Genomic DNA, 15,184 nt, shown 5'->3' with positions numbered 1-15,184 from the left:
AAAACCCGCAAAAAAACCGCTACCGCCCGGCTGTGATCTTTTAAAACAGCCGCGCGGCTTCCCAGCTGTCTCCGAACGCTGAACGCGGAAGTTCGGCTTTGGCGTTCGGCTTTGGGAGATAGCTGGGAAGCCGCGCGGCTGTTTTAAAAGGTCACAGCCGTGCTGGGGGGCTTCCCAGCACCCCCCCGAACCCCGAACTTTTGCCGAACTTCCGGGTTCGGGGTTGGGGGGGGGTGCTGGGAAGCCCCCCAGCACGGCTGTGACCTTTTAAAACAGCTGCGCGGCTTCCCAGCTGTCTCCAAACGCCGAACATGGAAGTTCGGCTTTGGCGTTCAGCTTCGGGAGACAGCTGGGAAGCCGCGCGGCTGTTTTAAAAGGTCACAGCCGCGCTGGGGGGCTTCCCAGCCCCCCGAACCCCAAACTTTTGCCGAACTTCCGGGTTTGGGGTTCGGGGTTCGGGGTGGTGGTGGGAAGCCCCCCAGCACGGCTGTGACCTTTTAAAACAGCCGCACGGCTTCCCAGCTGTCTCCCGAATTCGAACGCCAAAGCCGAACTTCCGCGTTCGGTGTTTGGAGAGAGCTGGGAAGCCGCGCGGCTGTTTTAAAAGGTCACAGCCGGGCTGGGGGGCTTCCCAGAAACCTCCCGAACCGAACCCGGGGTTCAGAAAAATTTTGTCTCTTCTTACGAACTTTTTTCGAGTTACGAACCGGCGTTCGGGAGGCTGCTGGGAAGCCCCGCCGCCCGGCTGTCACCTTTTAAAACAGCCGCGCGGCTTCCCAGCTGTCTCCGAACGCTGGTTCGTAACTCAAAAAAAGTTCGTAAGAAGAGGCAAAATTTTTCTGAACCCCGGGTTCGTATCACGAGTTGTTCGTAAGACGAGGGGTTCGTATCTTGAGGTACCACTGTACTTTTCTTTTTATAATTGGGGGAGAGCTAGAAAGAGAAAAACAGCAAGATCCCCACAAATTTATTATGGTTCATTGCACAGTCAGTCAGATGTTCAGACTGGATTTGGCATTTTATCCACCTATCCAGTCATTTCCAAGAATCTTAGGATAGGCAGATGTTGTCTGAAGGTGTTAAAGGTATTCCTGCAGAATGTAAGCTGTTCCAAGTAAAGCTGCTGTTTGCAATTGACTGATTTTGTCAATGCTGATGATGTTCAAGTGATATTCCAGTTGTTTTGAGATTGCATACATGGCATCTATTACCATTGGCACTTTACTTTTTTTTTGCCATGGTCATTCCATGTCTACTTGCAAGGTTTATATTTTGTGTTTTTCTTCATCCCCCCCCCCTTTTTTTTACTGTGTTGCCTCCAGGTACTGCCATGTCTGCTATCCAGATCCTTTTGTCGTATCAACAGTTGTTAAGTTTGGGGTGTAGCTGGAAATGCTTTGGTTTTTTAAAATTCCAGAATCTCAGATCATTTTACCTTCTTTATTTTCTATTACTGTACTAATACTATATAAATAAGAATGTGAAATAAGAGCTGCCTATTCTTTAGCAGATGTTGGCCTTTATATGTGCAGAGTTCTTCCTAAGAATTTAGGAGGTTGTAACTGATCAGCATAATATATATTGGATGGACATTTTGTCAATGGGCAGATTTTCTAAGTGCTGTTCAAGTCTTTTTGGTATGGCAAAATGATGACCCCTGGAACCACCATGACTAGATTATGCCATAATCTTTCAACTTTGATTTTCAGAACTCAATTTGGGCATCATGAACACTTTCCAACTTGGTAGATATGAAATGTATACTTTGTGTTATTTCCTGACTTTTTGCCCCCTGATAGTTTCATTGCAAGCTATTTAGAATGTTTAAATATCACTCTGCTGTTGCAGATGATGGATGGTCTAAAAATGCAGAAATATCCCACCAATGCTATTGTAATGCTAGTACCTATATGTATTCTTTTAGAGGGTAAGAGTGGATAGTATCTTCTACTAATGTTAATATTTACATATAATTTCACCATCTGCCATAGTTAGGCATTAATGAAATACAATTAACATTGGTTTGTTTTTTTTTCTTGCAGGAGGCAAACTTTGGTCTTACATTAGTAAATTCTTGAATAGGAGTCCCGAAGAAAGCTTTGAAGCCCCTAACTCCAGAAAATCCAGCTGTACCAAAATACATTTGCATCAGGCAAGTCCTAGTCCTCAGGATCTCAGCAGTAGCCTTGGCTCCAGAAGAAGTAATGGGGACAATGTATTAAAGGTTTTACCACTGCAGACCAGTCTCACTCCAAATTCTCAAGATGGTGGTAGCAGTAACCAAGAAGAAGACCAGGAAAGTTCTCCTAAGTGGATTGACTCTGGTTCTAGTTCAGAAGAGGAATGTACCACAAGTTATTTAACATTGTGCAATGAATATAGTCAAGAAAAAATTGATCCTGGTTCATTAAACGAGGAACCTGTCATGAAACCAGATGATAATGTTCTCATTATCAAAGAGGAAAGAGGCCTCCCAGCTCAAGGTGAAGTTTCCACTGGAAAATTGGAATCTGCATTCACATGTCAGGAAATAAAAGAATTTGCTGACGATGTGGATCCAGAGACTGCCAACGCTACTATGATATCAGAATCATTAAATAAATCCAAGAACTGCCCCATGGAATTTTTCAGAATTGATAGTAAAGATAGCTCCAGTGAACTTCTGGGTCTTGATTTCGGAGATAAACTCCATAACTTAAAATCAGAATCATTCAAGCCATTTTTCCCTACATTGGATCAGGACCAGAGCCTTGAAGTCATTGAAAACAAATTAGGCTTTGCATCTCAGGATACAATCAGCAGGGGTTCTAATGACTCTGTCCCTGTGATATCATTTAAGGATGTAGCCTTTGATGGGGTTGGTAGTATTGATGAAGGAAGACCTGACCTTTTGGTCAACTTGCCAGGCATTATGGAGCAAATGAAAGAAGCCCCAGTGGATAGACCAACAAAACTGGTAGAACAGAATGGAGACATTTTGGAAAGCAAATTTTTGGAAACCCCCGACGTTTTGCAATTGAATAACAGCGCAGAACAAATTAGAGTGCTTGAGCAAGATGTAGAGCATCCGAAGGAAGAAAAATCACAAGGGCTATGCAAAGACAATCATAAAACAGCTAGGACATTCCATACAGCTGCTAGTGACTCAGTTGGTTTTGGGGACAGGATGGCCTTTCAAGGACTCGGAGAAGCACCATCATCATCTTCATCATTAGATATTTTCAGCATAAAAGACAGTGTCATGGTGGCCAGCGCACCAGTAGTTGTTCCAGAAGACAGCTTAGATATGGACAGTGAAGCTGTGTTGCTGTTTTCCGATCAAACTGAAGCAAACTGTAAAGAGGGAACAGCCCCCTCTTTGTCACACCACGCAGGAGGCAAAGAGTTGGATGCAAGAAGCAGAGGAGAGAATGAAATACACCATTTTTTTCAGGACTTGGATGAGAGATTAGCACTAACCTCCAGATTTTACCTCCCTGAGGGCTGTGTTCAAAGATGGGCAGCTGAAATGGTGGTAGCCCTTGATGCCTTGCATGGAGAAGGAATTGTGTGCCGTGATTTGAACCCAAACAACATCTTATTGAATGATCGAGGTCAGGAACTTTTGCAAATGCATTTCTTTTTATTCGCTGTTGCTCCCAATTAACTGAGAAGGCGTTTTATCTTGTAATTAGTATCTTCATTTCCTGTCTAGAGCTTCATTATCAGTGCAGCAAATTCACCCCCAGTAATAGCTTCTAGTACTTAATGATGCCATTATTCTTAATGATACTGTTTTTAGCTACAAAAGGAGTAATTACAGTTCACTTCTGCATAAAATGGAAGGGAAAAATGTTTTGATTTCTCCTGTCGTTTTGTTTTTAGGACACATTCAGCTAACGTATTTTAGCAGGTGGAGTGAGGTTGAAGATTCCTGTGACAACGATGCCATAGAGAGAATGTACTGTGCCCCAGGTTAGAGCAATCACCTTAAATGTTTCACTTGGAAAACAGATTAGCAGCTTTCATTTTCTCACAGAACTTTCATCCCATTTCACTCTTTCTCTGTTCTTGGGAATACAAACTGTTCAGTAGCTGCTAACACTTTTATTTTGCAATATGATATTCTAAACATATGAAAAACAGTTACAGGAATTGGGTATGTCTAGTTTAATGCAAAAAAAGGACTAGGAGTGACATGAAGGGGCGGTCAATCTACTTTGCAAAGCACCTAAAGCAATGGATGGAAACTAATAAAGAAAGAACCAACCTAGAACTAAGGAGAAATTTCCTGACAGTTAGAACTATTAATCAGTGAAATAAGTTCCCTCCAGAAATTGTGGGTGCTCCAACACTGATGATTTTAAAGAAAACATTGGATAACTATCAGAAATTGTGTAGGGTTTCCTGCTTGAGCAGGGGATTGGACTAGAGGATCTCTAAGATCCCTTCCCAACTCTGTTATTCTGAATTCTCCAGCCAGCCATGTTAGTTGGATAATTCTGAGAGTTGCAATATTGACTTCTTAAAGTTGCTAAGGTTGAGAAACACTGGTTTAAAATAATTCACTGTCTAAGTTTAAATTTGAAAATTGATTGCTTGAATGAATGAATGAATGAATGAATGAAGTTAGATGTAACAAATATGCCTAAAGATTTATGAAATCTGCTTAAATATAAAAAAGTTCTTAAAACATTTTATTGTGGAAATGAAGAGGGGTTAAATGTATCCCATTTTGAACAGGTTCTCCTTTGCATGTACATATTATGGTATCTTCCCTAGGAAATTATTTCAGTAAATTTTAATCTAACTGTGGCTATAAATCTTCTATGGTTATAAATACTCAATATGGACAAATAAAATGGGCGTCCCAGCAAGCGATGCATAAGTAATTAGCTTTAATGTTAGTAACAAGAATTAAGATTATATTAAGTAAAAGTGTCTGACCAAAACTGACTACAAGAAAAAGTAGATAAGATATCTTTCAGATTGAATGTGATTCCTGGAAACTATATAGACATATTTATGTTTCTTGGTAACAAGGCCAAAGTGGGTCATCATTTTTTAAAAAAAGCTTTCTTGTTTAATCTATAGCCCTATAATTCCTTTGTGGTCACCCAGTCCAAATATGATTTAGATCCAATTCTCTTGGTTTTGAGTTTTTTGTTGTTGTTAGCTGTGAAGTCATGTCCAACGCATCACAACCATGGATAATATTCCTCCAGGACTTCCTGTCCTCTGCCATCTTACGGAGTCCATTTAAGCTCATGTCGACTGCTTCAGCCACCTCTTTCTCTGTCGTCCCCTTCTTCTTGTGCCCTCAATCTTTCCCAGCATTAGGCTCTTCTCCAGTAAGCCCTTCCTTCTCATTAGGTGGCCAAAGTATTTAAATTTCATCTTCAGGATTTGGCCTTCCAAAGAGCAGTCAGTTTTTTTTTATTGTAATACAAACAAACAAACAAACAAAACAAGACATATAAACATACCTATATATATATACAAATTCATTTGAATTTACTAAATGGTCAATACTTTACAATTCTGTTTTTGTTAATTCATTTCTTTCCCTTAAATATTAGTTCAATTTCTTCTTCTTTCTTCTTCTATCCAATTATATATTTTCCCCAAACTCTATAGTAGTCCTTATTTTGTTTATTCTGTAATTCATATGTTAATTTACTTAATTTAGCACAGTCTAGCATTTTCCTAATCACCATCTCTTCATTTGGTATCTTTTCTTGTTTCCAAGTTTGTGCGAACACCAATCTTGCTGACGTTAGTGTGTGAGTTATTAAATAGTAATCTTCTTTGCTATGTTATCCTCCGATTATTCCCAACAGATACATTTCTGGTTTTGTTTCTAATTGATAATTTAATATTTTTTCCAACCAATTTTTAATCCTGGTCCAAAGAGCAGTCAGGGTTGATCTCCTCTAGGACTGAACAGTTTGATCGTCTTGCAGTCTAAGGGACTCGCTGGAGGGGGTTTTTTTTCTTGGCGTTCCTGAGATGCTACTGAGATGCTGTCACTTGGTATGACTGAACAGCATGAAATCACATACAGTGTTCCCTCGATTTTCACGGGTTCGAACTTCGCGGAAAATCTATACCACGGTTTTTCAAAAATATTAATTAAAAAATACTTTGCGGGTTTTTTCCCTATACCACGGTTTTTCCCACCCGATGACATCATATGTCATCGCCAAACTTTCGTCTGCCTTTAATAATTTTTTTAAAAATAAACTTTAATAAATAAACATGGTGAATAATAATCTGAATGGTTGCTAAGGGTATGGAAAATTGCAATTTAGGGGTTTAAAGTGTCAAGGGAAAGCTTGTGATAATGTTCATAGCCAAAAATAGTGTATTTACTTCCGCATCTCTACTTCGCGGAAATTCAACTTTCGCGGGCGGTCTCGGAACGCATCCCCCGCGAAAAGCGAGGGAACACTGTATAGTGATTTCACTTATAAAGATTTCAGAAGAAATGAGGTAAAAAAATTTAGCTTAAACCAAACCCAGGATAAAGAGAAAACAACTATAAATCATTTAGGCTCCAAAGGACTAGTGCTGTTTCATAAAGTATTTTTTATTTATGATGATATTAAGGAGGATGATACTCTGTGGTATAGAAGTTCTAGATTTGATTAAGATTGTTAATCTGTCTCTTGCATTGTACTGTTTTAGACGGCTGGAAGAATCTCACACAGTTAACTGTACCTCAGTACAAAAAGCTGTCTTTTTATAGAAAAGCTATTACCTGAAAGGCTATTTTTCTTTATGCAGAGAAAATTTTTATTCATAAGGTATCATCAAAGCCCTGATTTTACTAAGAATAAACCTTTTTTCCTGGGAGAGGTACAAGTGTCCAGTTGTAGAATAGTCTATATTCTGCCTGAAGGCAAACATACCCTCCAAAGCTTCTTGGCTGATAATAACTTAAGTGGGGTGTTTATTTGCTGAATCATAATGTTTAAATACTTGTTTCTAAGAACATGTATGAGTAAGATCTATGAATTCTTATTTATATTGTTTTACAATTACTTCAAGCAGGAACATTTTTAAAGACCATCTTGAGACTGTTGTCCCCAAATCCTCTATTGACATACCCTTGCTAAATAATTTTGCTGGAATCATACTCTATATTGGCTCCTTATTCACTTCCAAGATCTAGACAAAATAATTTTGAAATCTTAAGTGTCCTGAGTCTAGATAGACTGAAGGATATTTTTTTTTGTTCAGAGCTCATCACTTTTTGGGCGTTCTAGATCAGGATGTTGGCTTTGGTTTCCCTGGGAAGCTTAATTGACTTAACAAAATTTTGGTTAAATTTGATAAAGTAATTCAATGAATAAGTAAGATTCAGTTGCTTTTATTATTATCAAAGTGTTTGAATTTTTCTCTAAACTGAGTCGATATACACTTCTCAATTTGCAGCTTGGAATATTTCAGTTATTCAAATTTTTAAATTTTATAAATTTGCAATGCAGTACTTTATTTAGAAATCTATGAAATGTAATTATAGCTCATTAGCCACTTAAAAAAATACAGATACAGTAACTCAAAGTATGCCTGAACATATGAAAAATACATGTGACCAGCAGTATGTTGAACCATCTATCTTCATTTTATTTTATTTATTAGATTTGTATGCCACTCCTCTCCGTAGACTCGGACGGCTCACAACAACAATAAAACAATTCAAGACAAATCTAATAATTTAAAAACATTAAAAAAAAACATTATTAAAGCAGACATACACACAAACATACCATACCATAGTCTACGGAGAGGGGCGGCATACAAATCTAATAAAATAAATAATATAAATAAATAATACATGAATTGTATAGGCCTGGGGGAGATGTCACAATTCCCCCATGCCTGACGGCAGAGGTGGGTTTTAAGGAGTTTACGAAAGGCAAGGAGGGTGGGGGCAGTTCTAATCTCAGGGGGGAGCTGGTTCCAGAGGGTTGGGGCCACCACAGAGAAGGCTCTTCCCCTGGGACTCGCCAAACGACATTGTTTGGTCGACGGGACCCGGAGAAGGCCAACTCTGTGGGACCTAATCGGTCGCTGGGATTCGTGCGGCAGAAGGCGGTCCCGGAGATATTCTGGTCCGATGCCATGGAGGGCTTTATAGGTCATAACCAACACTTTGAATTGTGACCGGAAATTGATCGGCAACCAATGCAGACTGTGGAGTGTTGGTGTAACATGGGCATATCTAGGGAAGCCCATGATTGCTCTCGCAGCTGCATTCTGCATGACCTGAAGTTTCCGAACACTTTTAAAAGGTAGCCCCATGTAGAGAGCATTACAGTAGTTGAATCTCGAGGTGATGAGGGCATGAGTGACTGTGAGCAGTGAGTCCCGGTCCAGATAGGGCCGCAACTAGTGCACCAGGCGAACCTGGGCAACATCCCCCTCGCCACAGCTGAAAGATGGTTCTCTAATGTGAGCTGTGGATCGAAGAGGACACCCAAGTTGCAGACCCTCTCTGAGGGGGTCAATAATTCCCCCCCCCCCCAGGGTTATGGACGGACAGGTGGAATTGTCCTTGGGAGGCAGAACCCACACCGTAAGTTTTACTAAAAAAAAGAGGTATATTTTAGTTTCTGAAATTAATTGCAGTCATGCATCCAAATACTGTATTATGCTATGAAATTGGGGAGTGATTCTGGTCCAACTTTCCCAAATCTGATATTCCTCAGCATACCTGAAGGCCAGCAATTAGATGCAGTGCTTCTCAACTATTTTCTGTTACGACCCCCCTAGGAAGAAGTAAACATTTCTCGTGCCCCTAACTCTCTGCCGATGCGTGTCTCACGGCCCACCCCGCCTGACCTGCCACTCCCAAATTGTGCCCCACCGCAAGATGCGCATCCTACCTGACACTTGTATTGGTACCTCTGTCGCATTTCTCGATACTGTGTCCAGGACAGCCCATTCTAAAAGAAAACATTTCGCAAGTTTGAGAAGTTGGATTGAACTTGCAAGACGTTTTCTTTTAGAACAGGCTGCCCTGAACACAATGCTGAGAAATGCGATGGAAATACTGGTAAAAGTGTCAGGTAGGACATGCCTACATGTCCCTGCATGTCAGATTGGACATGGCATCGGACCAGATTACTTGCGGGACCTCCTTCTGCTGCATGAGTCCCAGTGACCGGTTATTTATTTATTTACTTACTTACTTACTTACTTACTTACTTACTTACTTACTTACTTATTATATTCATTCATTCATTCATTCATTCAATTTTATGCCACCCTTCTCCTTAGACTCAGGGCGGCTTACAATATGTTAGCAAATAGCACTTTTTAACAGAGCCAGCATATTGCCCCCACAATTCGGCTCCTCATTTTACCCACCTCGGAAGGATGGAAGGCTGAGTCAACCTTGAGCCGGTGATGAGATTTGAACTGCTGACCTTCAGATCTACAGTCAGCTTCAGTGACCTGCAGTACAGCACTCTACCTGCTGCGCCACCCCGGCTCTAGGCATTCTCTTGGCATTCTCCAGGTCCCTTCAACTAGACAATGTCGCTTAGCGGCAAAAAAGGCACATTCTTTGGGGGGTCATATGCCCCCCTGGCATCGTTCCATGCCCCCCCAGGGGCCCCCACCCCACTCTTTGAACAGCACTGAGTTAGAGGAAGATTGGATTCTATCAGGATCTCCGTCATGCTGCATCTTCCCGTGGTGTTTGCGGGAATCCAGGTTCTAACAGATAAATTCAAGTTAAAAAAAGAGAAAAGAACATGAAGCCAGTAAGGTCACCAAAGCAGAGCGATGCTTCTGTTATTTTCTCATTTGTAACAAGCCAGGAACTTTTCTGTTGGAACCAAGTATTGTTTTGCAGAGAGACACAATTTTCCATGATACATCGATTAGAATGTACGAAAAGAGGCCAGATCTATACGCCTCCCTTATCGCTGTCAAGACTATACAGAACAGAAAGGTTGTTAGGAAAGACCTTGCCCCCAGTTACATTAACACAAAATATACCAACCCAGTTTTAACCCTCTTCGCAACAACTGCTTCTGCTTTTGTTTTTGATGAAGGATGAGACAGAAAAGTACCAGTGATTTTTCAGGATTTTAAATGAACCTTTCAATTGAAAAGATCTCTTAAATCTTTTTTTTTAAATGGACTCACAACTTGATTTGTTCTTTTTAGATACAGTATAGGCAGTCCTCAACTTACAACCACAATTAAGTCCCAAATTTATGTTGCTAAATGAGACAGTTGTTAAGTAGGTTTTGCCCCACTTTTCTTGCCACAGTTGTTAAGTGAATCTGGCTTCCTAATTGACTGATTGTCAGAAGATCAGAAACAGAGGATCACATGACCCCGGGACGCTGCAGCTGTCATTAATATGAACCCAGTTGCCAAGGACCCAAATTTTGATCATGTGACCATGGGGATGTTGCAAAAGGTCATAAGTGTGAAAACGGTCGGAAGTCACTTTTTTCAGTACTGTTGTAACTTGGAATGGTCACTAAATTTATTTATTTATTTATTTGTTTGTTTGTTTTGTTGTACGTATTGGTGGAATACAAAGATACAATAATATTTATATACATGATACTAGTAAAAGAGAAACATTAGGACAGGGGACGGAAGGCACTCTGGTGCACTTAATGCATGCCCTTTACTGACCTCTTAGGAATCGGGAGAGGTCAACCATGGATAGTCTAAGCGTAAAGTTTTGGGGGTTAGGTGATGATATGATGGAACTGGAAAAGGTGCAAAAAAGGGCAACAAGAATGATAAAGGAAATGGAGCACCTCCCTTATGATACCAGGTTGCAACGCCTTGGTCTCTTCAGCCTTGAAAGACGGCATTTAAGGAGTGACTTGATCGAAGTGTATAAAATCATGCATGGGATAGAAAAGGTGGATAGAGAAAAATTCTTTTCTCTATCACACAATACTAGGACAAGGGGGCACTCCCTAAAGCTCATAGGTAAGAAAGTGAGGAGAAATCAAGGGAAATATTTCTTTACCTAGAGGGTTGTTGGTTTATGGAATTCACTTCCAGAAGAGGTCGTGACAACTGTCAGCCTGGATAGCTTCAAAGCAGGATTAGACAGATTCATGGATGCTAAGTGTATCTGTGGTTATTGAAACGGATGTCCATGTGCCGCCTCTATGTTGGTTGAGGCAGGCAGGATTCCCTTGAGTACCATTTGTTGGGGGTCGGGAAATGGAGGGTCTTGCCTTCCCTTTCTGATCAAGATCCCCAAGGACAATTGGTGGGCCACTGTGTGACACAGAATGCTGGACTCAATGGACTTTGGCCTGATTCAGCATGGCTCTTCTTATGTTCTTATGTTCTTACAGAGTCTGGTAGTGAGTTCCATGCATCAACTACTTGGTTACTAAAGTCATGTTTCCTGCAGTCGAGTTTAGAGCGGTTTATTTTCAGTTTGCATCTGTTGTGTGCTGGAGTTTTGTTGTGTTTAAAGTTGAAGTAGTCGTTGACAGGAAGGACGTTGTAGCAGATGATTTTATGGGTAATGATAAGTAAAATGTAGTTAAAATCGACATTCTGCATCAAGCAAAGATATATCTTCCAATATCAGATGTGGACATATTTGGGAAGGTCATTGCCTTCATGGTCATCTTAAGAACATTCAAAACACCTGGCTAAAGATTAATTGGAGACAGAAAGAAAAAAAAAAGGAATGAGATCTTGCTTTAATACAGCAAAACTCTTAAAAGACAGGCAAATACCTAAGCAAAGCATTTTTTCCCTTAGTGGGTAGAGGGCTTTCCTACCCCCTCGTAAAAAATCTATGTGTTGGAGTATAATGCTTAGATGCTCTGTCTTAATCATATCCCTAATGCTATTTTTTAAATATGAAGAAAGTACCCTGTTTTTCTAGTTGCAGGGGAAAAATTAACGTAGATCTTGTAGTCTAATTCATTTTAAATCTATGTCCTAAAACACATACTTTCTGGCAAATAGGACAAATCCTTCACATTGTCAAAATAGTGCCATGTGCTGCTCAGAATCTTCTTAAGATGAATTTGAATCTGAAGAGCACCATGTTTAACCTTTTTTGACCCTGCTATTTGCAAGTAAGCTCCACTTGTAAGTTGCCACCTCCATTGGATATTGAGACCTATATTCCTGAAATTCTGCCTGGTGATAATAGCAGGAGCAATTGAAAATGGAACAGGGTGCCTGAAGTTGAAAGCTAGTGCTTGGGTTAGAAAACCTCAGTCACAACCACCATTTGGCCAACTTTGGTTTTTGAAGGAACTTTTTGCCAAGGGTGATTTCTCAAAGTTGGCCAGTAGGTGGCAACCTACCATTAACTGTTGTCTACAATTAGACTCAGCTAGCAGTTTCTTATGAGAAAGAAAGAAGCTGGGTTATAATTAATTATAATTATACTCAACTTCTTTTTCAGAAGTGCAAGTTGCTGAGTATTTTTGAATTACCATTTATCAGGCTATTCCCTTGATTCCTAATGAAGGTGACTTCATAAACTAAGGTGAATCAAATAGGGTTTTTCCAAGCTTCAGAACTTAAAGTTCCCAGAACTGCTGATGAAGAGACAATGTTCTTGTGATGGAAAACTGTCTGTCTTTGAATGAAATGTAAAGGAAAAAAGATCCTTAGGCTGTCAAAGAATCCAATCAAATTCTTGGAGAATCCAAAGGTTCTATGACACATGGTTTGAAAATATAAATGGCTGTCGTGCTATTTCTAAAACATAATGCTCTTACTCACTGAAAGGTCAGAATTCATGGATTTAGATAATGATGATGATGATGATGATGATGATGATGATTATTTATTAGATTTGTATACTGCCCCTCTCCGCAGACTCGGGGCGGCTCACAACAACAATAAAACAATGTACAACAAATCTAATAATTTAAAAATCACTAAAAACCCCTTATGAAAAGCAAACATACACACAAACATACCATGCATAAACTGTATAGGTCTGGGGGAGATGTCTCAATTCCCCCATGCCTTGACGGCAGAGGTGGGTTTTAAGGAGTTTACAAAAGGCAAGGAGGGTGGGGGCAGTTCTAATCTCCGGTGGGAGCTGGTTCCAGAGGGTTGGGGCCGCCACAGAGAAGGCTCTTCCCCTGGGTCCCGCCAAATGTCATTGTTTAGTCAATAATAATAATAATAACAACAACAACAATAATAATAATAAAAAAAATCCCTAATAATAAATTTAAAAAGTCTGTATAACAGCAATACCATTTAGACTTGTATATCACTTCACACTGCTTTTACAGCCCTCTCTAAGTGTTTTACAGAGTCAGCGTATTGCCCCCAACAATTTGGGTCCTTGTTTTACTGACTTCGGAAGGATGGAAGGCTGAGTCAATCTTGAGTCTGGTGAGATTCGATCTGCCAAACTGCTGGCAGCTGGTGATCAGCAGAAGTAGCCTGCAGCACTGCACTCTAACCATTGCGCCATCGCTACAAAACACACCTGTTCCAATGAAGCAGAATGTCTAAGGAGAAATGTATAATACAGTTGGGTGAATCTGTTAAGGCAATTGTTAAAACATGGAGTCTCATGCTGCTCTTGGTGCTGAGAATTTTCTTATTCTTTGCAATAGTGGTGAAAATATGGAGTAGAAAGCAGGAAGGATGAAATGCAATTGGGGCTGCCATTTTCTCCCATTAATAATCAAATGCACAAAGAAAGGAAAGGAGGCAGAAACTCTAGTTAGGCCCAAATAATCAAAGAGATGGATGCCTCTGCAGGTTGTAGACTGTAGAAGAATAGCCACTATCAGGAACATAAAATTGGGAAGCACATCTTTTGCACATGGACATTTTAATTCCCAATTACTTCAAATAGAGCTAGGAAAGATACTGCTATCTGAAAGTTAGAGTCAGTATTATAGATGGATAGATGCACTTCCTAAATAGCAAATTTCTTACCAGTTCACAATATTTCAAAGCCCATTAGATGTCCAGATTTCTCAATGTCTGTTCATTTCATTAAAAATATTTTCTTTTTTTAATTACTAGACAAATCTTAGGGTAAAGATTAAAAATAAGGCTATTCCCAACTTATGATGCAAATGTTTCACTTCTGTTGAAATATTCTCTTGCTTCTAGCATCCCTGGGGAATGTTATCAGATATTTGTGATAAAAAAACATTAACCACCTGCCCTGCGCTTTGTAATATCAGCAACCAACCTTTTTATCTTTTGGTTAATGTGCCTTGGTATTTTGAAAGGGGGAGGAGGGGGAGCAGGGAAAGCAGAGGGAAAAATTCCAGCAACAGATTTGATTTGCAGGGACAAAAATTTTGAGCAAATGCCAAGCTAGCAGGGGGGCCATTATTCTGTCTAAAAATAAGTTTGAAAAAAGAAACATACAGACACAAACCTTTTAAATCAACATGTTTTGGTCTAATTGAGGAGAAAGCAAGAAAGATTCAGTTTGAAATTCAAATGATCACCTTCTGTTATGGACATTTTTTTTTCTCTTGCCAAATTTATGATCTTAGATTTTAAAGAATAACTGCCGCTGAAATGAGGAAAGTGTAAGTAATACATGGTAGTTCACAAACAATCTGAAAAGTAGGTATTAAAGAGAATGTGTAAAAATTAGCCATTAGTCTTTTTAAACTGCACAAGATAGGAATCACAAAAGGAATATATGAATTGATTAATAAAAGATTTTCATTCAATGTAGAGTTTACCATCAATAATGTATAGGACACAACAGTCTGACCCATTTAATTCCATGTTGTCTGTTCAAAGATTAGGTTATATGGTGCTCTATAAATGTTTTAAAATAAAACTTCCACCGTACTGTGCTATTGATCATGGAAGCTAAATCTAGAAGATACCAGTTATGCAACTCTGGTTTATTTTGGTTAGCAGAACAGTCCAGGGTTTAAAGCCTTCTGCATCTGCCAGCTAATCCTTTTAGATCTCCAATGTAATCATTTCAGATTGCATGATACCTGAGATCTGACTGCAAAAAGAAATGCACAAATTAACAGAGAGTCTTCCAATATCAGTATCAAATATCTCCGGTTCTAGCTGATTTCCCCTTCCTCTGCCATTTGACTGAAGAAAATTTGAATATCTGCAGCTTGCTTCCACAAATGCAGAATGGTGAAATAGTTTTTTCAGATCAGATGATTTTTCACCCCTTATGTTTATAAACCCATCCATCTTGCCAATATCAGTTTCTGGCTGC

General features: G+C 39.7%; 1 protein-coding gene across 4 annotated transcripts in view; it reads left to right on the top strand.

The window, feature by feature from the left end:
• RPS6KC1 (ribosomal protein S6 kinase C1) overlaps window positions 1-15,184 on the top strand; it is a 127,646-nt gene that overhangs the window by 89,990 nt on the left and 22,472 nt on the right. For 3 of the 4 annotated variants that reach the window (XM_070734431.1, XM_070734430.1, XM_070734433.1), the window contains 2 exons: window positions 2,043-3,593; window positions 3,865-3,954. In XM_070734431.1, the coding sequence (XP_070590532.1) occupies window positions 2,043-3,593; window positions 3,865-3,954 (1,641 nt within the window). The remainder of the gene's footprint in view (window positions 1-2,042; window positions 3,594-3,864; window positions 3,955-15,184) is intronic. The other variant, XM_070734432.1, reaches the window with a different exon arrangement.

The sequence above is a fragment of the Erythrolamprus reginae genome, chromosome 1, assembly GCF_031021105.1.
Source record: "Erythrolamprus reginae isolate rEryReg1 chromosome 1, rEryReg1.hap1, whole genome shotgun sequence".
NCBI lineage: Eukaryota > Metazoa > Chordata > Lepidosauria > Squamata > Dipsadidae > Erythrolamprus > Erythrolamprus reginae.
Note: the sequence above shows the minus strand (reverse complement) of the source record. Positions and strands in the feature narration are given on the sequence as shown.